This window comes from Scyliorhinus canicula, chromosome 17 (genome assembly GCF_902713615.1).
Source record: "Scyliorhinus canicula chromosome 17, sScyCan1.1, whole genome shotgun sequence".
In the NCBI taxonomy this organism is placed as follows: domain Eukaryota; kingdom Metazoa; phylum Chordata; class Chondrichthyes; order Carcharhiniformes; family Scyliorhinidae; genus Scyliorhinus; species Scyliorhinus canicula.
In genome coordinates, this window is record NC_052162.1 from 127,996,201 (window position 1) to 128,023,060 (window position 26,860).

Below are 26,860 nucleotides of genomic sequence, written 5' to 3' on the forward strand. Positions count from 1 at the left end.
CCATTCTCTCTCTCTGGCAGTCTCTCTCTCTCTCTGTCTCTCTGTCTCAGTCTCTCTCTTCCTGTCTCTGATTGTCTTCCCAATGAAATCATTCTGATCTGTCAGCAAAGACTGTGCGCAGGTCAGATGGAAGAGGGGAAGCAGAAAGAGAGTGTGAAGAGAGAGAGAGAGAGAGAGAGAGAGAAAGAGTGTTGGGGACCTCTTGGCATTATGGATCTCCATACGTGCCCCGCCACCTCTCGCCTGGAGCCAGGGCCTGGCTTATCAGTGACAGGAAACCTTGCCCAGTCTGCCTGGAGCAGCTGCCAAAACCACAAAAAAAAGGAGATTGGGGATCCCAGGAGGGAAAGGGGAGGAGGAGGAGAGAGAGATTCCATCAGCTGGCGACGAGATTGAGACTTGAGAGACGTCAACACTCTTTCGACAGACAGAGAGAGAGAGAGACGGAGATTCGAGTGAGGGACTCTCGGACGCTGACTCTCCATCCTCCATCGCAGATCTCACCGCTGCCTCTCGCCAACCTACCCGACTTGACATCATCCTAGCTCCCCGCTCTCTCTGCGTTCCCCATCGCTGTACCCACCCACCCCCCCCGACTCTGCCATTGCCTCCCTGAATTCCCTGTCAGTGATGAAGACCGAGACCCCGGCGAGCATCAGCAAGCTCGGCAACGGGCCGGAACCCGGGGCCGACCGTCGCCCGTTGCCTCCGGAGCCCCCCCTCAGCCCCGGTTTGAGGAAGGATCTGGACCAGATGTGGGAAGCCCTCCTCAGGAATGTCAAGGAGCTGCGGCTCCGCACCATGGATTTCTCTGACCTCTGGGAGGAGGAGGAGGAGGAGGAGGAAGAGGAGTGCGTCGCCGTGGGAACCGGGCCCGCTCCCAGCCCCGGATCCCCGGGCTCGCCTCCTCTCCCTCCGCCCCCGCCTCCGCCTCCGGGTCGTGCCCTCGGCGGGGGACCCCCACTCCCACCCCCGCCCCCACCCCCCCGCCCACGACTGGCCCCGCCTCCCACCTCGGCCTACCGCGCCAGGCCGAGGCGGGCCCGGTCAAGACGGTCAAGCTGTTCTGGAACGGCCTCCGGGAGCTGCCGGCACTGCCCCGGTACAGCCGCTTCGGGCCGGGCACCATCTGGGCCAACCTGGAGCCTGTGCCCCTCGACACCGCCAGGCTGCGACAGCTGTTCGAATGCAAGACCAGCGGCCTCCAGCTCCTCAAGGTAGGGTGAGCTCCCTGAGCAGCTTCGTCTCCTCTTGTCAGGGTGGGGGGTTGAGGGGAGGAGGGGACCAGAACAATGGGGCACGGTTTAAAAGTAAGGGGCTTCCCATTTAAGAGCGATAAGGCCTCAAGAAATAGGAGCAAAAGTAGGCCATTTGGTTCATTTAGACTCCTCATTCAATGAGGGGCCGGTTTAGCAGAGGGGCTGGTTTAGCACAGGGCTAAATAGCTGGCTTTTAAAGCAGACCACGGCAGGCCAGCAGCATGGTTCGATTCCCGTACCAGCCGCCCCGAACAGGCGCCTGAATGTGACGACTCGGGGCTTTGCACAGTAACTTCATTTGAAGCCTACTCGTGACAATAAGTGATTTTCAATTCATTTCATTTCAGGTTGTGACTGATCCGATGTGATAATCCCCAACTCCACTTTCCCCCCTTTTCCCCATAAACCCTCGATTCCCTCACGGATTAAAAATCCGTCTGCCTCGGCCTTGAACATACTTAACGGCCCAGCCTCTCCAGCTCTCTGCGGGAAAGAATTCCACACATTCCCCACCCTCCGAGAGGGGAAATTCCAGATGAGGAGGAATTTCATCGGAGTCCGTTCAGGGAGGCCGATTCCCGGGATGAAGGGGGTTTCGTCCGATGAGGAAAGGTTGAGGGTCGGGGCCTGTACCCATTGGAGTTTAGAAAGAACCAGAGGAGATGTGTGGAATGTATTACTGTAAAAATGCACCATATGATTATCTGTATTACGCTGTTGCCCATGTGGGCTCCACCTATGGACCATTGTATGGTACTGCCTATATAGTAGCATGCTGGGGCCTGTGTGGGCTCCGCCCCTGACTCCGCCCCCTTGAAGGGAGGTATAAAGAGCAGCTGCCCTGTAGGCGGCTCCCACTAACAGACCAGTCGCAGGCAGGCACTGTTCTAGTCGATTAAAGCCACTGTTCACTTCAACTCCTGGTTTCGTGTGAATTGATGGTCGCATCAGGAGATCTTATTGAAATGGATCAGATTCTGAGGAGGGGGGGGAGGTTTGACAGGGTGGACGCTGAGAGGATGTTTCCCCCTCGTGGGGGGGATCTAGAACTGGGGCGGGGAGGGGGGGGGCGATGGTTTAAAACGAGAGGGTCTCCCATTGAAGACGGGGATGAGGAGGAATTCCTTCTCTCAGAGGGAGGTCAGTCTGTGGAATCCTCTCCCCCAGAGAAGCAGCGAAGGCTGCGGGTCACCGAATATGTTCAAGGCCTGAGTTAGAGAGAGTTCCGATCGAGGAGAGGATAGAGAGTTGTTGGGGGGGGGGGGAAGAGATGGACAGGCGGCATAGTGGAGTTGAGGCCCACGATCCGATCAGCCGCGATCTTACGGAATGGCGGTGGGACAGGCTGGAGGTGGCTGAATGGGACCCTCTTCTGCTCCTCAGTCGTGAGTGCTCTCCTCTTCCATCAGACGAGACATTACACCCCAGGCCTGTGCCCTGCCGTCTCAGGTTGGGGATGTCTGGGTTTGGATTTCAGCCCCTCCCCCGCCCCAAACCAGGGGTGGAAGGTCGGCGTTCGAACTTGCGCTCTCTGCACCTCGGGGCGTGGAGGGCGGGTGGGGTCGCGAGGACACGGTCCCTGCCTCACCTCAACCCATGCGACTGAGCTCGGTCTTGTCCTTTCTGACTCTTAAGAAGCAGAGCATCAGGCGCAAGCAGGAGTTGACCGTCTTGGAGCTGAAGAGGAGCAACCTCATCAACATCGGCCTTGCTGCCCTGCCGGCCCCTTACATCGTACGGGCTGCGCTCCTCAGCTTCGACCAGTGCGTCCTGGAGAGGGAGGCTATCGAGGTGAGACCGTGTGTGTGTGTGTGTGTGTGTGCGCGCACGGGGAAGAGGAGGGCTATCGGCCTGGAGGAGCTCTTAGAGTGTGTGTGTGTGTGTGTGGACAGAGCGGGGGTCTGCATAGATGTTGGTCTGTCAGCATGTGTACTTCGGTGTATGCACGTGTGTCTGTGAGCTCCTGCGTTTGTGAGTGAGCATTAGTTTGCATGAGTGTGTGTGTTTGTGTGTCGGCTTGAGTGTGTACAGTGGCTGCTAATGCATGTTAGTGTGTGTCAATTTGACTTTGTGCACGTGTGAGTGCGTGTATGTAAGTTTGGCTTTACTGGTGTGTGTGTTAGTTTGTCTTTGTGTGTCAGTTTGCGTGCATGTGTCAATTTGTGTATCAGCTTGTATTTGTGAATGTGTCAGTTTGTGTTTGTGAGTCAGTTTATGTTAATCTGTGTCAGTTTGTGTGTGTTTCAGTTTGTGTTTGCGTATCTCAGTTTGTATTAGTGTCTACCAGTTTGTGTTTGCGTGTGTGTCAATTTGCGTGTGTGTCAGTTTGTGCGTGTGTCAGTTTCCGTGTGACAGTTTGCATGTGTGTGTCAGTTTGCTTATGTCAGTTTACGCGTGCGTCTGTGCCAGTTTGCGAATGTGTATATGGCAGCTTACACATGTGTGTGTCTGTTTGCACACGTCAGTCTGAGTGTGTCAGTTTGGGATTATGTTTGTCAGTTTGCATGCATGTGTCAATTTACAGAACATAATTTACAATGCAGAAGGAGGCCATTCGGCCCATTGAGTCTGCACCGGCTCTTGAAAGAGCACCCTACCCAGGTCAACACCTCCACCCTATCCCCATAACCCAGTAAACCCACCCTAACACTAAGGGCAATTTTGGACACTAATGGGCAATTTATCATGGCCAATCCACCTAACCTGCACACCTTTGGACCTGTGGGAGGAAACAGGAGCACCCAGAGGAAACCCACGAACACACGGGGAGGATGTGCAGATGCCGCACAGTCAGTGACCCAAGCTGGAATCGAACCTGGGGACCCTGGAGCTGTGAAGGATTTGTGCTATCCACAATGCTACCGTGCTGCCCAACACAATTTGTGTTTGTGTATCAGCTTGTATTTGTATGTGTGGCAGTTTGTGTTTGTGTATCAGCTTGTATTTGTGCGTGTGCCAGTTTTTTGTTTGTGTGCCAGTTTGTGTTTGTGTACCAGTTTGTGTTTGTGTGCCAGTTTGTGTTTTGTGTGCCAGTTTGTGTTTGTGTGTGCCAGTTTGTGTTTGTGTGCCAGTTTGTGTTTGTGTGTGTCAGTTTGTGTTTGTGTGTGTCAGTTTGAGTTTGTGTGCGCCAGTTTAAGTTTGTTTGTGTCAGTTTGTATTTGTGTGTCAGTTTGAGTTTGTGTGCGTCAGTTTGAGTTTGTGTGTCAGTTTGAGTTTGTGTGTCAGTTTGAGTTTGTGTGTATCAGTCTGAGTATGTGTGTCAGTTTGAGTTTGTGTGTCAGTTTGAGTTTATGTGTCAGTTTGAGTTTGTGTGTCAGTTTGAGTTTGTGTGTGTCAGTTTGAGTTTGCGTGTGTCAGTTTGAGTTTGTGTGTGTCAGTTTGTGTTTGTGTGTGTCAGTTTGAGTTTGTGTGTGTCAGTTTGAGTTTGTGTGTGTCAGTTTGTGTTTGTGTGTGTCAGTTTGAGTTTGTGTGTGTCAGTTTGAGTTTGTGTGTGTCAGTTTGAGTTTGTGTGTGTCAGTTTGAGTTTGTGTGTGTCAGTTTGAGTTTGTGTGTGTCAGTTTGAGTTTGTGTGTGTCAGTTTGAGTTTGTGTGTGTCAGTTTGAGTTTGTGTGTGTCAGTTTGTGTTTGTGTGTGTCAGTTTGAGTTTGTGTGTGTCAGTTTGAGTTTGTGTGTGTCAGTTTGTGTTTGTGTGTGTCAGTTTGAGTTTGTGTGTGTCAGTTTATGTTTGTGTATGTCAGTTTGAGTTTGTGTGCGTCAGTTTGAGTTTGTGTGTCAGTTTGAGTTTGTGTGTCAGTTTGAGTTTGTGTGTATCAGTCTGAGTATGTGTGTCAGTTTGAGTTTGTGTGTCAGTTTGAGTTTATGTGTCAGTTTGAGTTTGTGTGTCAGTTTGAGTTTGTGTGTGTCAGTTTGAGTTTGTGTGTCAGTTTGAGTTTGCGTGTGTCAGTTTGAGTTGGTGTGCGCCAGTTTGAGTTTGTGTGTGCCAGATTGTGTTTGTGTGTTTCAGTTTGTGTTTGTGTGTGCCAGTTTGTGTTTGTGTGTTTCAGTTTGTGTGTGCCAGTTTGTGTTTGTGTGTTTCAGTTTGTGTTTGTGTGTGCCAGTTTGTGTTTGTGTGTTTCAGTTTGTGTTTGTGTGTGCCAGTTTGTGTTTGTGTGTGCCAGTTTGAGTTTGTGTCTCAGTTTGAGTTTTTGTGTCAGTTTGAGTTTGTGTGCGTCAGTTTGAGTTTATGTGCATCAGTTTGAGTTTGTGTGTCAGTTTGAGTTTGTGTGTGCCAGTTTGAGTTTGTGTGTGCCAGATTGTGTTTGTGTGTTTCAGTTTGTGTTTGTGTGTGCCAGTTTGTGTTTGTGTGTTTCAGTTTGTGTTTGTGTGTGCCAGTTTGTGTTTGTGTGTTTCAGTTTGTGTTTGTGTGTTTCAGTTTGTGTTTGTGTGTTTCAGTTTGTGTTTGTGTGTGCCAGTTTGAGTTTGTGTCTCAGTTTGAGTTTGTGTGTCAGTTTGAGTTTGTGTGCGTCAGTTTGAGTTTATGTGCATCAGTTTGAGTTTGTGTGCGTCAGTTTGTGTGTGTGTGCGTCATTTTGTGTTTGTGTGTCAGTTTGCACGCGTACCATTTTGTGTTAGTGTGTGTCAGTTTGTGTTTGTTTATAATTAATATAATCTTTATTATTGTCACAAGTAGGCTTATATTAACACTGCAATGAAGTTACTGTGAAAACCCACTAGTTGCGCGTTTGTGTCAGTTTGTGCATGTGTGTCAGTTTGTCTGTCTGTCCCTTTGGGACTGTGTTTGTGTGTCAGTTTGTGTGTAAGTTTGTGTGTCAGTTTGTGTGTGTGTGTGTATGTCATTTGTATGTCAGTGTGTCTGTTATGGAGAGGATTTGAGCTGAATGCAGGTTGAGATCTTGGGTGAAGGATATGCTGTGAGACAATCAATGAAGCCACAGCTCTCTTCCCCATGTCCACAGCGACTGCTGACCATGGTCCCCACGGAGGACGAGCTTAGGAAAATCCGGGATGCTCAGCAAGCGAGCCCACACCTTTCCCTGGGGTCGGCAGAACAGTTCCTCCTCACACTGGCCTCCATAAGTGAGCTACAGGCGAGACTACAGCTCTGGTCGTTCAAAATGGAATATGACACCATGGAAAAGGTGGGATCGAGGGGAGATACCAATGGGACAATTGAGCGGGAGTGGTAGTGGCGGAGAGTGAGCGGAGTATATCAGAGTGTGCTACAATGAGGGGTGTGGGGTATATCAGAGAGTGTTACTGTGAGGGGTGTGGGGTATATCAGATAGTGTTACAGTGAGGGGTGTGGGGTATATCAGAGACTGTTACAGTGAGGGGTGTGGGGTATATCAGAGTGTTACAGTGAGGGGTGTGGGGTATATCAGAGAGTGTTACAGTGAGGGGTGTGGGGTATATCAGTGTGTTACAGTGAGGGGTGTGGGGTATATCAGAGTGTTACAGTGAGGGGTGTGGAGTATATCAGAGAGTATTACAGTGAGAGGTGTGGGGTATATCAGAGTGTTACAGTGAGGGGTGTGGGGTATATCAGAGAGTGTTACAGTGAGGGGTGTGGGGTATATCTGAGTGTTACAGTGAGGGGTGTGGGGTATGTCAGAGAGTGTTACAGTGAAGCGTGTGGTGTATATCAGAGTGTTACAGTGAGGGGTGTGGGGTATATCAGAGTGTTACAGTGAGGGGTGTGGAGTATATCAGAGAGTATTACAGTGAGGGGTGTGGGGTATATCAGAGACTGTTACAGTGAGGGGTGTGGGGTATATCAGAGTGTTACAGTGAAGGGTGTGGGGTATATCAGAGAGTGTTACAGTGAAGGGTGTGGGGTATATCAGAGAGTGTTACAGTGAGGGGTGTGGGGTATATCAGAGAGCGTAACAGTGAGGGGTGTGGGGTATATCAGAGTGTTACAGTGAGGGGTGTTGGGTATATCAGAGAGTGTTACAGTGAGAGGTTTGGGGTATATCAGAGAGTTACAGTGAGGGGTGTGGGGTACATCAGAGAGTGTTACAGTGAGGGGTGTGGGGTATATCAGAGAGTGTTACAGTGAGGGGTGTGGGGTATATCAGAGAGTGTTACAGTGAGGGGTGTGAGGTATATCAGAGAGTGTTACAGTGAGGGGTGTGGGGTATATCAGAGTGTTACAGTGAAGGGTGTGGGGTATATCAGAGAGTGTTACAGTGAGGGTGTGGGGTATATCAGAGAGTGTTACAGTGAGGAGTGTGGGGTATATCAGAGAGTGTTACAGTGAGGAGTGTGGGGTATATCAGAGAGTGTTACAGTGAGGAGTGTGGGGTATATCAGAGAGTGTTACAGTGAGAGGTGTGGGGTATATCAGAGAGTGTTGCAGCGAGGGGTGTGGGGTATATCAGAGAGTGTTACAGTGAGGGGTGTGGGGTATATCAGAGAGTGTTACAGTGAGGGGTGTGCGGTGTATGAGAGACTGTTACAGTGAGGGGTGTGGGGTATATCAGAGAGTGTTACAGTGAGGGGTGTGGGGTATATCAGAGTGTTAAAGTGAGGGGTGTGGGGTATATCAGAGAGTGTTACAGTGAGGGGTGTGGGGTATATCAGAGAGTGTTACAGTGAGGGGTGTGGGGTATATCAGAGAGTGTTACAGTGAGGGGTGTGAGGTATATCAGAGACTGTTACAGTGAGGGGTGTGGGGTATATCAGAGTGTTACAGTGAAGGGTGTGGGGTATATCAGAGAGTGTTACAGTGAGGGGTGTGGGGTATATCAGAGAGTGTTACAGTGAGGAGTGTGGGGTATATCAGAGAGTGTTACAGTGAGGAGTGTGGGGTATATCAGAGAGTGTTACAGTGAGGGGTGTGGGGTATATCAGAGAGTGTTACAGTGAGAGGTGTGGGGTATATCAGAGAGTGTTGCAGTGAGGGGTGTGGGGTATATCAGAGAGTGTTACAGTGAGGGGTGTGGGGTATATCAGAGAGTGTTACAGTGAGGGGTGTGCGGTGTATGAGAGACTGTTACAGTGAGGGGTGTGGGGTATATCAGAGAGTGTTACAGTGAGGGGTGTGGGGTATATCAGAGAGTGTTACAGTGAGGGGTGTGGGGTATATCAGAGTGTTACAGTTAGGGGTGTGGGGTATATCAGAGAGTGTTACAGTGAGGGGTGTGGGGTATATCAGAGAGTGTTACAGTGAGGGGTGTGGGGTATATCAGACAGTGTTACAGTGAGGGGTGTGGAGTATATCAGAGTATTACAGTGAGGGGTGTGGGGTATATCAGAGTGTTACAGTGAGGGGTGTGAGGTATATTAGAGTGTTACAGTGAGGGGTGTGGGGTATATTAGAGAGTGTTACAGTGAGGGGTGTGGGGTATATCAGAGAGTGTTAAAGTGAGGGGTGTGGAGTATATCAGAGTGTGTTACAGTGAAGGGTGTGGGGTATATCACAGTGTTACAGTGAGGGGTGTGGGGTATATCAGAGAGTGTTACAGTGAGGGGTGTGGGGTATATCAGAGAGTGTTACAGTGAGGGGTGTGGGGTATATCAGAGACTGTTACAGTGAGGGGTGTGGGATATATCAGAGTGTTACAGTGAGGGGTGTGGGGTATATCAGTGTGTTACAGTGAGGGGTGTGGGGTATATCAGAGAGTGTTACAGTGAGGGGTGTGGGGTATATCAGAGTGTTACAGTGAGGGGTGTGGGGTATATCAGAGCGTGTTACAGTGAGGGGTGTGGGGTATATCAGAGTGTTACAGTGAGGGGTGTGGGGTATATCAGTGTGTTACAGTGAGGGGTGTGGGGTATATCAGAGAGTGTTACAGTGAGGGGTGTGGGGTATATCAGAGAGTGTTACAGTGAGGGGTGTGGGGTATATCAGAGAGTGTTACAGTGAGGGGTGTGGGGTATATCAGAGAGTGTTACAGTGGGGGGTGTGGGGTATATCAGAGTGTTACAGTGCGGGGTGTGGGGTATATCAGAGAGTGTTACAGTGAGGGGTGTGGGGTATATCAGAGTGTTACAGTGAGGGGTGTGGGGTATATAAGAGTGTTACAGTGAGGGAGTGGGGTATTAAGAGGTGTTACATGAGGGTGTGGGGTATCTCAGAGAGTGGGGGGTAGATCAGAGTGTGTTCCAAGTGAGGGGTGTGGTGTATATCAGAGTGTTAAAGTGAGGCGGTATGGTGTATTCCAGAGATTGTTACAGGGAGGGTGTGGGGATATCAGAGAGTGTACAGTGAGGGGTGTCTGTTGGGTTATTATCAGCACGAGAGTTAAAGTGAGGGGTGCTATGTGGGGTATATCAGAGAGTGTTACAGAGATGGGGTGTGGGGTATATCAGAGGTGACAGTGCAGGGGTTGTGGGGCTATATCAGAGAGTGTTTACAGTGAGGGGTGTGGGTATATCAGAGTTAACAGCAGTGAGGGGTGTGGGGTATATCAGAGTGTTACAGTGAGGGGTGTGAGATATATCAGAGAGTGTTACAGTGAGGGGTGTGGGGTATATCAGAGAGTGTTACAGTGAGGGGTGTGGGGTATATCAGTGTTACAGTGAGGGGTGTGGGGTATATCAGAGAGTGTTACAGTGAGGGGTGTGGGGTATATCAGAGAGTGTTACAGTGAGGGGTGTGGGGTATATCAAAGTGTTACAGTGAGGGGTGTGGGGTATATCAGAGAGTGTTACAGTGAGGGGTGTGGGGGATATCAGAGAGTGTTACAGTGAGGGGTGTGGGGTATATCAGAGAGTGTTACAGTGAGGGGTGTGGGGTATATCAGAGTGTTACAGTGAGGGGTGTGGGGTATATCAGAGAGTGTTACAGTGAGGGGTGTGGGGTATATCAGAGTGTTACTGTGAGGGGTGTGGGTGTATATCAGAGAGTGTTACAGTGAGGGGTGTGGGGTATATCAGGGCGTTACAGTGAGGGGTGTGGGGTATATCAGAGTGTTACTGTGAGGGGTGTGGTGTATATCAGAGAGTGTTACAGTGAGGGGTGTGGGGTATATCAGAGTGTTACAGTGAGGGGTGTGGTGTATATCAGTGAGTGTTACAGTGAGGGGTGTGGGGTATATCAGTGTTACAGTGAGGGGTGTGGGGTATATCAGAGAGTGTTACAGTGAGGGGTGTGGGGTATATCAGAGTGTTACAGTGAGGGGTGTGGGGTATATCAGAGAGTGTTACAGTGAGGGGTGTGGGGTATATCAGAGTGTTACAGTGAGGGGTGTGAGATATATCAGAGTGTTACAGTGAGGGGTGTGGGGTATATCAGAGAGTGTTACAGTGAGGGGTGTGGGGTATATCAGAGAGTGTTACAGTGAGGGGTGTGGGGTATATCAGAGAGTGGGGGGTATATCAGAGTGTGTTACAGTGAGGGGTGTGGGGTATATCAGAGTGTTACAGTGAGGGGTATGGTGTATATCAGAGAGTGTTACAGTGAGGGGTGTGGGGTATATCAGAGAGTGTTACAGTGAGGGGTGTGGGGTATATCAGAGAGTGTTACAGTGAGGGGTGTGGGGTATATCAGAGAGTGTTACAGAGAGGGGTGTGGGGTATATCAGAGTGTTACAGTGAGGGGTGTGGGGTATATCAGAGAGTGTTACAGTGAGGGGTGTGGGGTATATCAGAGTTTAACAGTGAGGGGTGTGGGGTATATCAGAGTGTTACAGTGAGGGGTGTGAGATATATCAGAGAGTGTTACAGTGAGGGGTGTGGGGTATATCAGAGAGTGTTACAGTGAGGGGTGTGGGGTATATCAGTGTTACAGTGAGGGGTGTGGGGTATATCAGAGAGTGTTACAGTGAGGGGTGTGGGGTATATCAGAGAGTGTTACAGTGAGGGGTGTGGGGTATATCAAAGTGTTACAGTGAGGGGTGTGGGGTATATCAGAGAGTGTTACAGTGAGGGGTGTGGGGGATATCAGAGAGTGTTACAGTGAGGGGTGTGGGGTATATCAGAGAGTGTTACAGTGAGGGGTGTGGGGTATATCAGAGTGTTACAGTGAGGGGTGTGGGGTATATCAGAGAGTGTTACAGTGAGGGGTGTGGGGTATATCAGAGTGTTACTGTGAGGGGTGTGGTGTATATCAGAGAGTGTTACAGTGAGGGGTGTGGGGTATATCAGGGCGTTACAGTGAGGGGTGTGGGGTATATCAGAGTGTTACTGTGAGGGGTGTGGTGTATATCAGAGAGTGTTACAGTGAGGGGTGTGGGGTATATCAGAGTGTTACAGTGAGGGGTGTGGGGTATATCAGAGAGTGTTACAGTGAGGGGTGTGGGGTATATCAGTGTTACAGTGAGGGGTGTGGGGTATATCAGAGAGTGTTACAGTGAGGGGTGTGGGGTATATCAGAGTGTTACAGTGAGGGGTGTGGGGTATATCAGAGAGTGTTACAGTGAGGGGTGTGGGGTATATCAGAGAGTGTTACAGTGAGGGGTGTGGGGTATATCAGAGTGTTACAGTGAGGGGTGTGAGATATATCAGAGTGTTACAGTGAGGGGTGTGGGGTATATCAGAGAGTGTTACAGTGAGGGGTGTGGGGTATATCAGAGAGTGTTACAGTGAGGGGTGTGGGGTATATCAGGGAGTGTTACAGTGAGGGGTGTGGGGTATATCAGAGAGTGTTACAGTGAGGGGTGTGGGGTATATCAGAGAGTGTTACAGTGAGGGGTGTGGGGTATATCAGAGAGTGTTACAGTGAGGGGTGTGGGGTATATCAGTGTGTTACAGTGAGGGGTATGGGGTATTTCAGAGAGTGTTACAGTGAGGGGTGTGGGGTATATCAGAGAGTGTTACAGTGAGGGGTGTGGGGTATATCAGAGTGTTACAGTGAGGGGTGTGGGGTATATCAGAGAGTGTTACAGTGAGGGGTGTGGGGTATATCAGAGTGTTACAGTGAGGGGTGTGGGGTATATCAGAGTGTTACAGTGAGGGGTGTGGGGTATATCAGAGTGTTACAGTGAGGGGTGTGGGGTATATCAGAGTGTTACAGTGAGGGGTGTGGGGTATATCAGAGTGTTACAGTGAGGGGTGTGGGGTATATCAGAGAGTGTTACAGTGAGGGGTGTGGGGTATATCAGAGAGTGTTACAGTGAGGGGTGTGGGGTATATCAGAGACTGTTACAGTGAGGGGTGTGGGGTATATCAGAGAGTGTTACAGTGAGGGGTGTGGGGTATATCAGAGAGTGTTACAGTGAGGGGTGTGGGGTATATCAGAAAGTTACAGTGAGGGGTGTGGGGTATATCAGAGTGTTACAGTGAGGGGTGTGGGGTATATCAGAGAGTGTTACAGTGAGGGGTGTAGGGTATTTCAGAGACTGTTACAGTGAGGGGTGTGGGGTATATCAGAGAGTGTTACAGTGAGGGGTGTGGGGTATATCAGAGAGTGTTACAGTGAGGGGTGTGGGGTATATCAGAGAGTGTTGCAGTGAGGGGTGTGGGGTATATCAGAGAGTGTTACAGTGAGGGGTGTGGGGTGTATCAGAGTGTTACAGTGAGGGGTGTGGGGTATATCAGAGAGTGTTACAGTGAGGGGTGTGGGGTATATCAGAGAGTGTTACAGTGAGGGGTGTGGGGTATATCAGAGAGTGTTGCAGTGAGGGGCGTGGGGTATATCAGAGAGTGTTACAGTGAGGGGTGTGGGGTATATCAGAGTGGTTTACAGTGAGGGGTGTGGGGTATATCAGAGTGTTACAGTGAGGGGTGTGGGGTATATCAGGGAGTGTTACAGTGAGGGGTATGGGATATATCAGAGTGTTACAGTGAGGGGTGTGGGGTATATCAGGGAGTGTTACAGTGAGGGGTGTGGGGTATATCAGAGTTTGGACTATGTGCGCTGCTCTAATGTTCTGACTCAATGTGCAGGATATCGCAGAGCCTCTCTTCAACCTGAAGCTGGGAATGGAACAACTTGCGGGCAATCGGACCTTCCACTGTATCCTCGCAACCCTACTGGCCATCGGGAACTTCCTCAATGGTGTAAATGTAAGGGAGCAATGTTGGGTGTTAACCACAGTGTCACTGCCTTGCTGTTACCAACCTATTGATCAGCTAGCAAAATGTAAATTTGAAATTAAAGTTCGCTCCATCAAGGAGTTTAATTCGTGCCCAGGTAGAGCACAGGGTTAGATACAGAGTAAAGCTCCCTCTACACTGTCCCCATCAAACACTCCCGGGACAGGGACAGCACGGGGTTAGATACAGAGTAAAGCTCCCTCTACACTGTCCCTATCAAACACTCCCAGGACAGGTACAGCACGGGGTTAGATACAGAGTAAAGCTCCCTCTACACTGTCCCCATCAAACACTCCCAGGACAGGTACAGCACGGGGTTAGATACAGAGTAAAGCTCCCTCTACACTGTCCCCATCAAACACTCCCAGGACAGGTACAACACGGGGTAAGATACAGAGTAAAGCTCCCTCTGCACTGTCCCCATCAAACACTCCCAGGGCAGGTACAACACGGGGTTAGATACAGTGTAAAGCTCCCTCTACACTGTCCCCATCAAACACTCCCAGGACAGGTACAACACAGGGTAAGATACAGAGTAAAGCTCCCTCTACACTGTCCCCATCAAACACTCCTAGGACAGGTACAGCACGGGGTTAGATACGGAGTAAAGCTCCCTCTACACTGTCCCCATCAAACACTCCTAGGACAGGTACAGCACGGGGTTAGATACGGAGTAAAGCTCCCTCTACACTGACCCCATCAAACACTCCTAGGACAGGTACAGCACGGGGTTAGATACAGAGTAAAGCTCCCGCTACACTGTCCCCATCAAACACTCCCAGGTCAGGTACAGCACGGTGTTAGATACAGAGTAAAGCTCCCTCTACACTGTCCTCATCGAACACTCCCAGGACAGGTACAGCACGGGGTTAGATACAGAGTAAAGCTCCCTCTACACTGTCCCCATCAAACACTCCCAGGACAGGGACAGCATGGGGTTAGATACAGAGTAAAGCTCCCTCTAAACTGTCCCCATCAAACACTCCCAGGGCAGGTACAGCATGTGCTTAGATACAGAGTAAAGCTCCCTCTACACTGTCCCCATCAAACACTCCCAGGACAGGGACAGCACGGGGTTAGATACAGAGTAAAGCTCCCTCTACACTGTCCCCTTCAAACACTCCCAGGACAGGTACAGCACGGGGTTAGATACAGAATAAAGCTCCCTCTACACTGTCCCCATTAAACACTCCCAGGACAGGTACAGCACGGGGTTAGATACAGAGTAAAGCTCCCTCTACACTGTCCCCATTAAACACTCCCAGGACAGGTACAGCACGGGGTTAGATACAGAGTAAAGCTCCCTCTACACTGTCCCCATCAAACACTCCCAGGACAGGTACAGCACGGGGTTAGACACAGAGTAAAGCTCCCTCTACACTGTCCCATTCAAACACTCCCAGGACAGGTATAGCACAGGGTGCGATACAGAGTAAAGCTCCCTTTACACTGTCCCCATCAAACACTCCCAGGACAGGTACAACACGGGGTTAGATACAGAGTAACACTCCCTCTACACTGACCCCATCAAACACTCCCAGGACAGGTACAGCACGGGGCTAGATACAGAGTAAAGCTCCCTCTTCACTGTCCCCATCAAACATTCGCAGGACAGGTACAGCACGGTGTTAGATTCAGAGTAAAGTTCCCACTAAACTGTCCCCATCAAACACTCCCAGGACAGGTACAGCACGGGGTTAGATACAGAGTAAAGCTCCCTCTACACTGTCCCCATCAAACATTCGCAGGACAGGTACAGCACGGGGTTAGTTACAGAGTAAAGCTCCCTCTACACTGTCCCCATCAAACACTCCCAGGACAGGGACAGCATGGGGTTAGGTACAGAGTAAAGCTCCCTCTACACTGTCCCCATCAAACACTCCCAGGACAGGGACAGCACAGGGTTAGATACAGAGTAAAGCTCCCTCTACACTGTCCCCCATCAAACACACCCAGGACAGGTACAGCACGGGGTTAGATACAGAGTAAAGCTCCCTCTACACTGTCCCCATCAAACACTCCCAGGACAGGTACAGCACAGGGTTAGGTACAGAGTAAAGCTCCCTCTACACTGTCTCACATCAAACACTCCCAGGACAGGTACAGCACGGGGTTAGATACAGAGTAAAGCTCCCTCTACACTGGCCTCATCAAACACTCCCAGGACAGGTACAACACGGGGTTAGATACAGAGTAAAGCTCCCTCTACACTGTCCCCATCAAACATTCGCAGGACAGGTACAGCACGGGGTTAGTTACAGAGTAAAGCTCCCTCTACACTGTCCCCATCAAACACTCCCAGGACAGGGACAGCACAGGGTTAGATACAGAGTAAAGCTCCCTCTACACTGTCCCCCATCAAACACACCCAGGACAGGTACAGCACGGGGTTAGATACAGAGTAAAGCTCCCTCTACACTGTCCCCATCAAACACTCCCAGGACAGGTACAACATGGGGTTAGATACAGCGTAAATCTCCCTCTACACTGTCCCCATCAAACACTCCCAGGACAGGTACAGCACAGGGTTAGGTACAGAGTAAAGCTCCCTCTACACTGTCTCACATCAAACACTCCCAGGACAGGTACAGCACGGGGTTAGATACAGAGTAAAGCTCCCTCTACACTGGCCTCATCAAACACTCCCAGGACAGGTACAACACGGGGTTAGATACAGAGTAAAGCTCCCTCTACACTGTCCCCATCAAACATTCGCAGGACAGGTACAGCACGGGGTTAGTTACAGAGTAAAGCTCCCTCTACACTGTCCCCATCAAACACTCCCAGGACAGGGACAGCACAGGGTTAGATACAGAGTAAAGCTCCCTCTACACTGTCCCCCATCAAACACACCCAGGACAGGTACAGCACGGGGTTAGATACAGAGTAAAGCTCCCTCTACACTGTCCCCATCAAACACTCCCAGGACAGGTACAACATGGGGTTAGATACAGCGTAAATCTCCCTCTACACTGTCCCCATCAAACACTCCCAGGACAGGTACAGCACAGGGTTAGGTACAGAGTAAAGCTCCCTCTACACTGTCTCACATCAAACACTCCCAGGACAGGTACAGCACGGGGTTAGATACAGAGTAAAGCTCCCTCTACACTGGCCTCATCAAACACTCCCAGGACAGGTACAACACGGGGTTAGATACAGAGTAAAGCTCCCTCTACACTGTCCCCATCAAACACTCCCAGGACAGGTACAGCACGGGGTTAGATACAGAGTAAAGCTCCCTCTACACTGTCCCCATCAAATACTCCCAGGACAGGGACAGCACGGGGTTAGATACAGAGTAAAGCTCCCTCTACACTGTCCCCATCAAACACTGCCAGGACAGGTACAGCACGGGGTTAGATACAGAGTAAAGCTCCCTCTACACTGTCCCCATCAAACACTCCCAGGACAGGTACAGCACGGGGTTAGATACAGAGTAAAGCTCCCTCTACACTGTCCCCATCAAATACTCCCAGGACAGGTACAGCACGGGGTTAGATACAGAGTAAAGCTCCCTCTACACTGTCCCCGTCAAACACTCCCAGGACAGGTACAGCACGGGGTTAGATACAGAGTAAAGCTCCCTCTACACTGTTTCCATCAAACACTCCCAGGACAGGTACAGCACGGGGTTAGATACAGAGTAAAGCTCCCTCTACACTGTCCCCATCAAACACTCCCAGGACAGGTACAGCACGGGGTTAGATACAGAGTAAAGCTCCCTCTACACTGTCCCCATCAAACACTCCCAGGACAGGTACAGCATGGGGTTAGATACAGAGTAAAGCTCCCTCTATACTGTCCCCATCAAACACTCCCAGGACAGGTACAGCACGGGGTTAGATACAGAGTAAAGCTCCCTCTACACTGTCCCCATCAAACACTCCCAGGACAGGTACAGCACGGGGTTAGATACAGAGTAAAGCTCCCTCTACACTGTCCCCATCAAACACTCCCAGGACAGGTACAGCACGGGGTTAGATACAGAGTAAAGCTCCCTCTACACTGTCCCCATCAAACACTCCCAGGCCAGGTACAGCACGGGGTTAGATACAGAGTAAAGCTGCCTCTACACTGTTTCCACCTGCCTGTGCGGTTCGATCTGAAGATCCTGTGATTCTGTGCCTGGACACCTTGTGAGTGGGTGTGTCCCAGGTGGGTGTTGGTGGTGAGGACAGGGATTGTGTGTGGTGGGTTGTCACGTTTGGCGTGCTTCGAAGGTCGTGCTGGTGGGGAGGCCCAGAATACCCTCCGCCCTCTTCCGAGCAAGGACTGAGGAGTTCTCCCTTACGTCCTGGCCAATCGACAGCATGTGCTTTGGGATGTCCTCTGGTGTTTTAAGAGATGCTGTGTAAATGCAAGTGTCACTTTTCGTCCCCCCACTTCTGTGCCTCAGGCGAAGGGCTTTGAGCTGAGCTACCTGGAGAAAGTGCCTGGGGTGAAAGACACTGTCCACAAGCAACCTTTGCTGTACCACGCCTGCTCGATCATCCACCAGAACTTCCCCGACACCACTGACTTGTGCTCGGAAATCACTGCCATCACTCTCTCTGCCAAGGTAACCCTTCTCTCTCTGCCTCCCCTGCGGCCACTTGCTACCCATTATTTCTCTCCATTGCTGTTTTGGTTCAGATCATGTACTGCCGTTCAAATGATATTGCTCTCTCATTGAGCCTCTTCCCTCTCTTTCTCTGTCTCCTTCTCACCCTACCTCCTTCTCTCACTTTCTCGCTTTGCCTCTCTGTGATTCTTTCTCTCTGCCTCCCTCTCTGTATCTGCTTCTCGCTCTCTTTTTCTGTCTGTTTCGCTCGCTCTGTCTTTCTCTCTCTCTGTCTCTAGTTCTTCCCTCTCTCTCTCAATCTCCTTCTCTCTCTGTCTCCTCTCCCTGCCTCCTTCTCTCACTCTCAATCTCCTTTTTGTCTGCCTTTCTCTGTCGCTTTCTCTCTCTCTCTCTCTTTCTCGCTTTGCCTCTCTGTGTCTCTCTTCCTCTCTGTCTCTTACATTTGGTGTCACTTTCTCACTGTCTCCCTCTTTCTCTGTCTCTCTCTCTGCCCCGCCCCCTCTCCCTCTGTCATTTCTCTCTGTCGTGTCTCCCTCTCTGCCTCTTTCTCTCTCTCTCTCTCTCTCTCTCTTTCTCTCTGCATCTGTCTCCCTGCCTCCCCATCTCTTTTTTTCTCACTGCCTGTCTTTCTCTCTATCCCTCTCACTGTCTTGGCCTCTGTGGTAAACCACTGTATTGTAGTTTCCTGTTGTATTGCTACATGCCGGGGCTTGACCCTGCTGGCCCCGAATCACTGTAGTAAATAATATCTGTATTGTGGTAAATGGCCACTGTATTATATGTAATGTGGTAAATCACTGCCTCCTGGCTCCGCCTCCCCTCGGGCCCGGTATAAAGATGGCTGATCTCCGCGTCTGATCCAGTTCGGGATCCGAGGCCAGGAGGCTTTCTGTTTAGTTTATTAAAGCCTCAGTTACGTTCACTGCTCGTCTCGTGTTCGATGATGGCACATCAGCCTCCCACACACACTCTCTCTCCATCTCTCTCTCTCCGTCTCTTTCTCTCTCTTTGTCCTTTCTTTCTGTGTCCCTTTTCTCTCTGGTCACCTCATTATAGGAAGGATGTGAAATGAAAATGAGATGAAAATGGCTTATTGTCACGAGTAGGCTTCAAATGAAGTTACTGTGAAAAGCCCCTAGTCGCCACATTCCGGCGCCTGTCCGGGGAGGCTGGTACGGGAATCGAACCGTGCTGCTGGCCTGCCTTGGTCTGCTTTAAAAGCCAGCGATTCAGCCCAGTGAGCTAAACCAGCCCCTGTGATTGCTCTCGAGGGGCTGCAGAGGAGATTCACCAGGATGTTGTCTGGGCTGGAGAGTTTCAGCGATGAAGAGAGTCTGGATAGGGCTGGAGGTGTTTTCCCTGGAGCGGAGAAGGCTGAGGGGGGATCTGATCGAGGGTGCACAAATTTATGAGGGACAGAGAAAGGGTAGAAATGAAGGAACGTTTCCCCCCTTCGTGGGGAAGTCGATAAACGGGGAGCAGGGCATCAATTTCAGGTAAGGGTCAGAAGATTCGGAGGGGATTTAAGGAAAACCCTTTTCACCCAGAGGGATGGTGGGAATCTGGAACGCACTGCCTGAAAGGGCGGTGGAGACGGGAACCCTCACAACATTACAGAGGGGTCTTGGTGAGTACTGGAAACGCCGCAGCGTACAAGGGCTACGGGCCAAGTGCTGGGAAATAGGGGTAGAATAGATAGGTGCTTGGTGGTCAGTGCAGGCACGATGGGCCGAAGGGCCTCTTTCCGTGCTGTACGACTCTATGACTCTGACTCTGTCTCACTCTCTCTCCCTGTCTCTTTCTCTCGGTGTCAGTTTCTCTCTCTTTCTGTCACTGCTGTTATGGGCCAGGGTTTAGAAAACTCCAAAGTATATTATGGAGATCACCTGACCTACAACTGTTTATAGATTTTGGTTCTGATGGGCACAAGGGCCTGCCTCTCTGGTGTTATTCAACAGAGGCCTCAAGCACTTTTAATCAAAACCAGCTTTATTCTACGAATTTAGTTAACATTTTTATCAACTACAAACATAAATACCCCACACAGCTACAGTAATCTATATATAACCCTTAATGAATTCCCCCTTAACTGTTCCAATTCAATAACAAAATCCAAGTAAACCCAGAAACCCCTTTTAAAGGTGTGGCCCAGCATGCGGCACTCTTACTGGGATAAGACTTGTTAGTGATACTCTGTTCCCCTTTTCAGGCTTGAATTCCTTCCAGAAAACAATGATCTCTTTTATGTTGTCAAGCAGTCTGGAAACAACTTTCAAAATGAAAATAGAGAGACATTTCTTTCAACCTGTGCAGTTCAAACCAGTCCAAACTCAAAGTGAAAGTAAAACTCAGAGCCACAGCCCAACTCCACCCACACAATGACATCACGGAAGCCATGTGAGAAGACAAAAACATTTCCGAAAGGGACACTGCCATGACAGTGTCTCTTTCTTTCTCTGTCTCTTTGTTTCTCGCTGTATCTGTCTCTCTCTCTTTCTCTGACTCTCTGTATGTCTCTCTCTCTTTCTCACTCTCTCTCTACCCCCTCTGTCTCTCTCTCTCTCTCTCTTTCTCTCTCCCTCCTCTCTCTCTCTCTCTCTCTCTCTCTCTCTCGGTGTTGCTTTCTCTCTCTGTCTCCCGCTTTGTCTCTTCCCCCTCTCTCTCTGCCTCCACCCCTTGCACTTTTTTCTCGCTGCCCTCTCTCCCTCTCTCACTGTCTTGACCTCCTACACTCTCTTTCGCCTTCTCTCTCCCTGCCTGTCTGTCCCCCTATCTAAGGAGTGCCTCTGATTCAAAACTTTCATCACCAGCCCCACATCCCAGCGAGATTTCCGCGCTCCTCCAATTCCGGCCTCTCATGCATCTTGTGTATTCATGGTATTTTCAGTGTTCTCTCACTAGTAGCCTTGCAGTGGATGGTGGGGAGGGGGGTGGGGGTGGGGGGGGGGGGGGGTGAGGGGGGGCACATGAAGGGATCGGTCAGGTGAAGCCTGGCTGATCTTTTGTGGACTCAGCTCCACTTTCCGGCCTTTCACAAACACTATCTATCTTTACCTTAAAAACATTTAATGAAGGAGCCTCAACTGCTTCACTGGGCAAGGAATTCCATATATTCACAATCCTTTGGGTGAAGAAGTTCCTCCTAAACTCAGTCCTAAATCTACTTCCCCTTATTTTGAGGCTATGTCCCCTAGTTCTGCTTTCACCCGCCAGTGGAAACAACCTGCCCGCATCTATCCTATCTATTCCCTTCATAATTTTAAATGTTTCTATAAGATCCCCCCTCATCCTTCTAAATTCTAACGAGTACAGTCCCAGTCTACTCAACCTCTCCTCGTAATCCAACCCCTTCAGCTCTGGGATTAACCTAGTGAATCTCCTCTGCACACCCTCCAGTGCCAGTATGTCCTTTCTCAAGTAAGGAGACCAAAACTGAACACAATACTCCAGGTGTACTCCAGAACATAGAACATACAGTGGAGAAGGAGACCATTCGGCCCATTGTATCTGTACCGGCCCACTTAAACCCTCACTTCCACCCTATCCCAGTAACCCAATAACCCCTCCCAACCTTTTTGGTCACTAAGGGTAATTTATCATGGCCAATCTACCTAACCTGCACGTCTTTGGACTGTAGGAGGAAACCGGAGCACCCGCAGGAAACCCACGCAGACACGGGGTGAACGTGCAGACTCTGCACAGACAGTGACCCAGGGGGGAATTGAACCTGGGACCCTGGGGCTGTGAAGCCACAGTGCTATCCACTTGTGCTACCGTGCCGCCCAGAACTTGATCTTAAACCCACCACATTAAAACTGGGAAGGGTTGTAAAACACAAGACGGAAACGGACTGAGGTCAGGGTGTGCCTCTTTGTGGGGAGAAGGGAAGTGAGGCATTTAACCTCCTGAGGAATCTGGTACAGCCGGAAAAGCCAGGCACGAAAACCTACGGTGAAATAGTGCAAATTTTGCAGGGCCCACTATTCACTGAAACCCCTAATCATCAAAGAAAGGTTTAGGTTTCATAAACGCAACCAAGAAGAAGGTGAATCAACTGCACAGGTTGTAGCTACCCTGATGAGACTGGCCGAACACTGCGAATTCGGGGATGTGTCTAACGACACCATCAGAGATAGAGTAGTCTGCGGTTTCAGGAGCGAAGCTATTCAAAAGCGGCTGTGAACCGAAAGCTTCCTGACCTTAAAGAAAGCTTTGGAAGTTGCTGTATCCATGGAATTAGCGGCCAAAGAAGCTCAGTTTGAGCACGAGGATTCGCAAGGTGTCGGCCGAAAGCCAAACGTCAACACATGTCTCGCACCTGCCATAGGTGCACAAACACTGGGCACCCAACAGCAGTTTGCTGGTGCAAAGACAGCATGAGCCTAATCAACCAAATGGGAAAATGGAGAAAGGTAAAAGCGCCCACGTGGTACAAAGTCCAACGGTGAACTGTCATTAAAGGTACCAGCTGGTGTAACGAACCGTTACTGGGTCACCCCATCATTGGACAGTGAGAAGGTGGAGATGGTGGTGGACACTGGGGAAGCCATCTTGCTGGTATCAGAAACTGTTTATCAAGGAAAGCTCCTACATATTGCTCTGCGACCAGTGAAGATAGTGTTGAAATTCTATAGGGGGGGGGGGGGGGGGGGGGGGACTGGTTCTGTTGAGGGGCTGTGTTGATGCAGTGAGATGGACAGACGGCAGATCTGCCCTTGCTCTTGCACAACAAGTTAAGGAGTGATCCAGTGTGTCAGAGGTCATGGACATGATGCTTCGAGGAAAGACTACAGGAGCAAACGGTGCGTTAAAGCCATATTCCACTGGAAGACTTGAATTGTCTGGACCAGGAGGCTGTCTCCTCTGAGGAACTGAGAGTCATCGTTCCACCACTACTAAGGAACCGTGCATTGAATCTGTAAGGATATTGTAAGGAGATAGCCAGGAGCTATTTTTGATGGCCGGGGCTGGATGCTGAAATCAAGGAGAAGGCGGGAATGAGTCCGTCTTGCGCGGAAACTGTTGGCGTTAGCCTCGTTCTCCCCAGAAGAGGCCTGGCAATGGGTGCATGTTGATCACACCAGGGCCGTTGGAGGGGCGCATGCTTCTCATTCTAGCCGTGGCTCACTCGAAATGGCCTGAAGTTGCCATCGCGAGGACAAAGGTCAAGCGGGGAACCCAATTGAGAGTTTGGGTGAAACCTTCAGCAGATTCGGTTAGCCTGAACAACCCGGGAGCGAAAATGGGTCGCGGTTCATTCTGCAAGAGAACGGAACTGGACATATCCGATCCAATCCACTCCGCCTCGCCCTGCCACGAATGGGCTGGAGGGACGTTTTGTACCGACGATGCAACATAGAATGATAGATAGAATGATAGAATTTACAGTGCAGAAGGAGGCCATTCGGCCCATCGAGTCTGCACCGGCTCTTGGAAAGAGCACCCTACCCAAGGTCAACACCTCCACCCTATCCCCATAACCCGTAACCCCACCCAACACAATTTTGGACACTAAGGGCAATTTGTCGCGGCCAATCCACCTAACCTGCACATCTTTGGACTGTGGGAGGAAACCGGAGCACCCGGAGGAAACCCACGCACACACGGGGAGGACGTGCAGACTCCGCACAGACAGTGACCCAAGCCGGGAATCGAACCTGGGACCCTGGAGCTGTGAAGCATTTGTGCTAACCACTGTGCTAACGTGCTGCCCCAACATCTGTTGAAGGTAACCCCCGAGAGCAAGGTTCACTGTCTTAAACACTTGAGTCAATTCCTGCTCACGTCCAGGAATACAGCACACTCCACGACCCACGTTTCTCCGGTCTGGCTAAATGTCACTGTATTCGATGTGCTAAAACCACCCGAGACACAATTGGCAAGAGAAAGTAGCAGGATCAGGTCATACGGCGGGAGAAGGAGGCGAAATGGTGTGCCTTTCTCCAGGGTCAAGATGCTCTGGCAAGGAACTGCACCAGAAGTAAAAACCAGATACCTGCCGCCATTTTAGCACAGACAGGACAGGACCCCTCACACCATACAGACCCGAGGCTGTATGACACGGAGGAGACACGCGGGTCAGCTTCCGGCGACAAGAACCAAGAAACCAGTGGCTGAACCACCAGAGAGGCCAAATCCAGCTGTGCCGAGAGATGACCTGGACCTTCCCAAGAACCGGACACTGACCAAACCAATTTGGGGAAAGAGGTAACTTCAGTTTAGAACCAGACACCGAGTCAACCTCAGGTCACTATGTGGACTCCAGTTAAGATGACCACGGACGACGTCCAAACCAAATCAAAGATGTTCTCCTTCTGTTTTTTAAAAAAATGTTTTCTCCAAAGTTTCTGGTCCACGACCGATCCTGACACATCCTGAAAGTTTTCACTTTCATTTGTGATTTTTTTTTTCTCTGTTTAAAGTAGCCTCCCTTTAAGGTGTAGCCACCTGGGGTGGCCACGTCCCGATTCCAAAATGGACATTCACAAAGAGTACAGGGAAAATTTGGACAGTTCTAGGAAAACAAGCAGGTGCAAGGTTTGCCTGTGGATTGCAACTTGCAGCTCCCAGACAGAACTGATACTACAAGCCATTAGCATAATAATGAGCTATCTCCGGGGACAAAAGAGAAACATTTAAACAATCGGTACCAGGACAGACTCCCCGGCGCCAGTGGAGACTAAAACAAAGGCAGACCAACGGTTACCTAGGGCACGCCCAGCGATCGAGGCACGACCCCGTTATTGGAGAGAATCGATACAAACGATTGGGACGTGGTCCAATTAATTGGGGCCGAGTCCAGGGTCCTCCCAGAAGGGCGCGAAACCCCTTGGGGTATAAAACAGAGTCCCCAAGGTCAGAGCACTCTCTTAAGAACTCTTCATCTTCACCTTGGCATTTGGCTCTCAGCGACGAGAGGCCCGCCAATCCCCAGCCAAGTAAGTATAAGGTCAACGCACGCTACGAGATAGGCGTTCCTAGCTACTATTCTATACCAGTTCGAAGCCAGCAGTATCAGAACCGGACAACGGCCATTGTTCCTCTGACTGAGTGGGTGCCCGAAGCTAAGTATTGGCTTTAGTAGTAGTGATAGTTTAGTTGGTAGAGTTTTGTGCATGAATATAATTGACTGTGTGTAAATAAATGAGCATTGATTTCGAACTTACTAACTGGTGTATCGAGTCATTGATCAGTATTCGGTTTTGAACCCTGTGGTGGTATCAGAAAGATACCTGGCGACCCTTGAGCAAAGGTAATTAAAACAGAGCAAATTAAGGAAACCATGTTCCTTGGTTTATTCAATTTAGTTTAATTGCTTATATGTTTTACTCAAAATAGGAGTACTGGTGACCATGGCAACTATCGATTGCTGTTAGAAACCCATCTGGTTCACGCATGTCAGGGAAATCTACCACCCTTACCCGGTCTGGCCTACATGTGACTCCAGGCCCTTCGACCCCCGCCCCCCCCCCCCCCAACAGCAATGAGGCTGACTCTTAACTGCCCCTCTCTGAGGTGACCAAGGGACAATAAGAATGGGCATCAATTGCTGGAGCGTTGCCAGCGACACATCCTGTGAGAATATATACAATATATGTAAGACTGTGCAGAGATACATGCTGCCCCTCTCACATGCTTTCTCCATCTCTCCTCCCTCCATCTCTCCAGCCCACCCATTGGCAGGGCACACGCTGAGACACCCCAGCCGGGGTCTTCTCTTCTACCTCTCCCTCCCTATCCCTCTACCCCCATGTCACAAGAACACATGACACGCACGTAACTAACACTCGCGCCACACCAGTGCCCGCCTTGTGTGATGTTCAAGATATTTTAATCCTCTGACCATCGCCAACAAGAGAGAATCTAACAATCGTCCCTTGACATTCAACGACATCATTGCTCAATCCTGTGGCCACAAGAGCAGGCCGGAGGCTAACCTTTGCCCTCTCCGCCCCGTCAGGTTGACTTCGCCCAGCTCCAGACGGACCTGGCGCGGCTGGAGCACAACTGCAAGGCAGCGTGGGATCACCTGAAGGCCATCGCCAAGAGGGACAGCAGCCCGGTCTTCAAAAGCAAGTTGCCCGCCTTCCTGAAGGAGTGCGCACAGCGCATCATCATCTTGAAGGCGGTCCAGAGGCGGATACGGAACAGGTAGGGCTGACTCAAGAACCATTCCCCTTTCTGGTTCCCTTTTGTGATGTTTGGACCTCGGAGGCCCTCAATCTCACCGGTTGAGGCCTACTTGATGTGGCAAAGATTCTGGACCAATTTCGTGTCTTGAGTTTTCAACCCCAATTTCTTATATTGAGATTTGCGGAATGGTGGGGGTGGGGGGTGGGGCGGTTAGTGTTGCTTAGGTGTCATAGAATTAGCCACAATAATCCCACGTCATCAAACGGGATCTCACAGCGAGGAGAGAAATTGGGAGGCGGTTCAGAGGAGGATTTCACTACATAGATACCTGTAATGAGCGGGTCGTCTGACGAGGAGAGGTTAGACAGATTGGATTTGTTTCCACTGGTGTTCAGAAGGGGCTGGAAGAGGTGGGTGGGGGTGGTGTGGTCTTTGAATATTTTTAAGGCGGGGTGGTTAGATTCTCGTTGGGCAAAGGGAGTCAAAGGTTATCGGAGGGTTGATGGGAACGTGGAACTTGAAACACAAGCAGATCAACCGCAATCTTAACAATGGCGGAGCAGGCTCGAGGGGCTGAATGGCCGACTCCTGCTCCTATTTCCTACGTGTGGATGTACGCGAGTCAGAATTTGGATAGCGCTGAAATTTGAGACGCGCTGCCGAAACATGTCCTCAGGACAAAGGCATGGGTGTCAAATATGACATCTCTCACAACAATTTATACTTCAGGAGGAAAGGGGGCCCTGATCAGGTCAACCCTGATTTGTCGAGTCATTGCCATGGAGAAAACGTCTGGGAATTACAGGCTCCTCGAGCTACCTGGCCCATACGGGAAAAAACAGCGCGAGGCGTGAATAAATTCCTTTTGCTCACAGTGGACGGGCTACTGCGCAGCGATGTCTTGTCGTTCCCAGCGGGCACAAAA

At 50.3% G+C, this 26,860-nt stretch overlaps 1 protein-coding gene across 1 annotated transcript in view; it reads left to right on the forward strand.

Annotated features, from left to right (window-relative positions):
* The window catches only part of LOC119951736 (FH1/FH2 domain-containing protein 3-like), a 76,102-nt gene that overhangs the window by 28,348 nt on the left and 20,894 nt on the right, over positions 1-26,860 (forward strand). Inside the window, exons 4-8 of the mRNA XM_038775046.1 lie at positions 2,895-3,050; positions 6,215-6,397; positions 13,089-13,208; positions 17,638-17,799; positions 25,763-25,953. Coding sequence (XP_038630974.1) covers positions 2,895-3,050; positions 6,215-6,397; positions 13,089-13,208; positions 17,638-17,799; positions 25,763-25,953 — 812 coding nt within the window. The remainder of the gene's footprint in view (positions 1-2,894; positions 3,051-6,214; positions 6,398-13,088; positions 13,209-17,637; positions 17,800-25,762; positions 25,954-26,860) is intronic.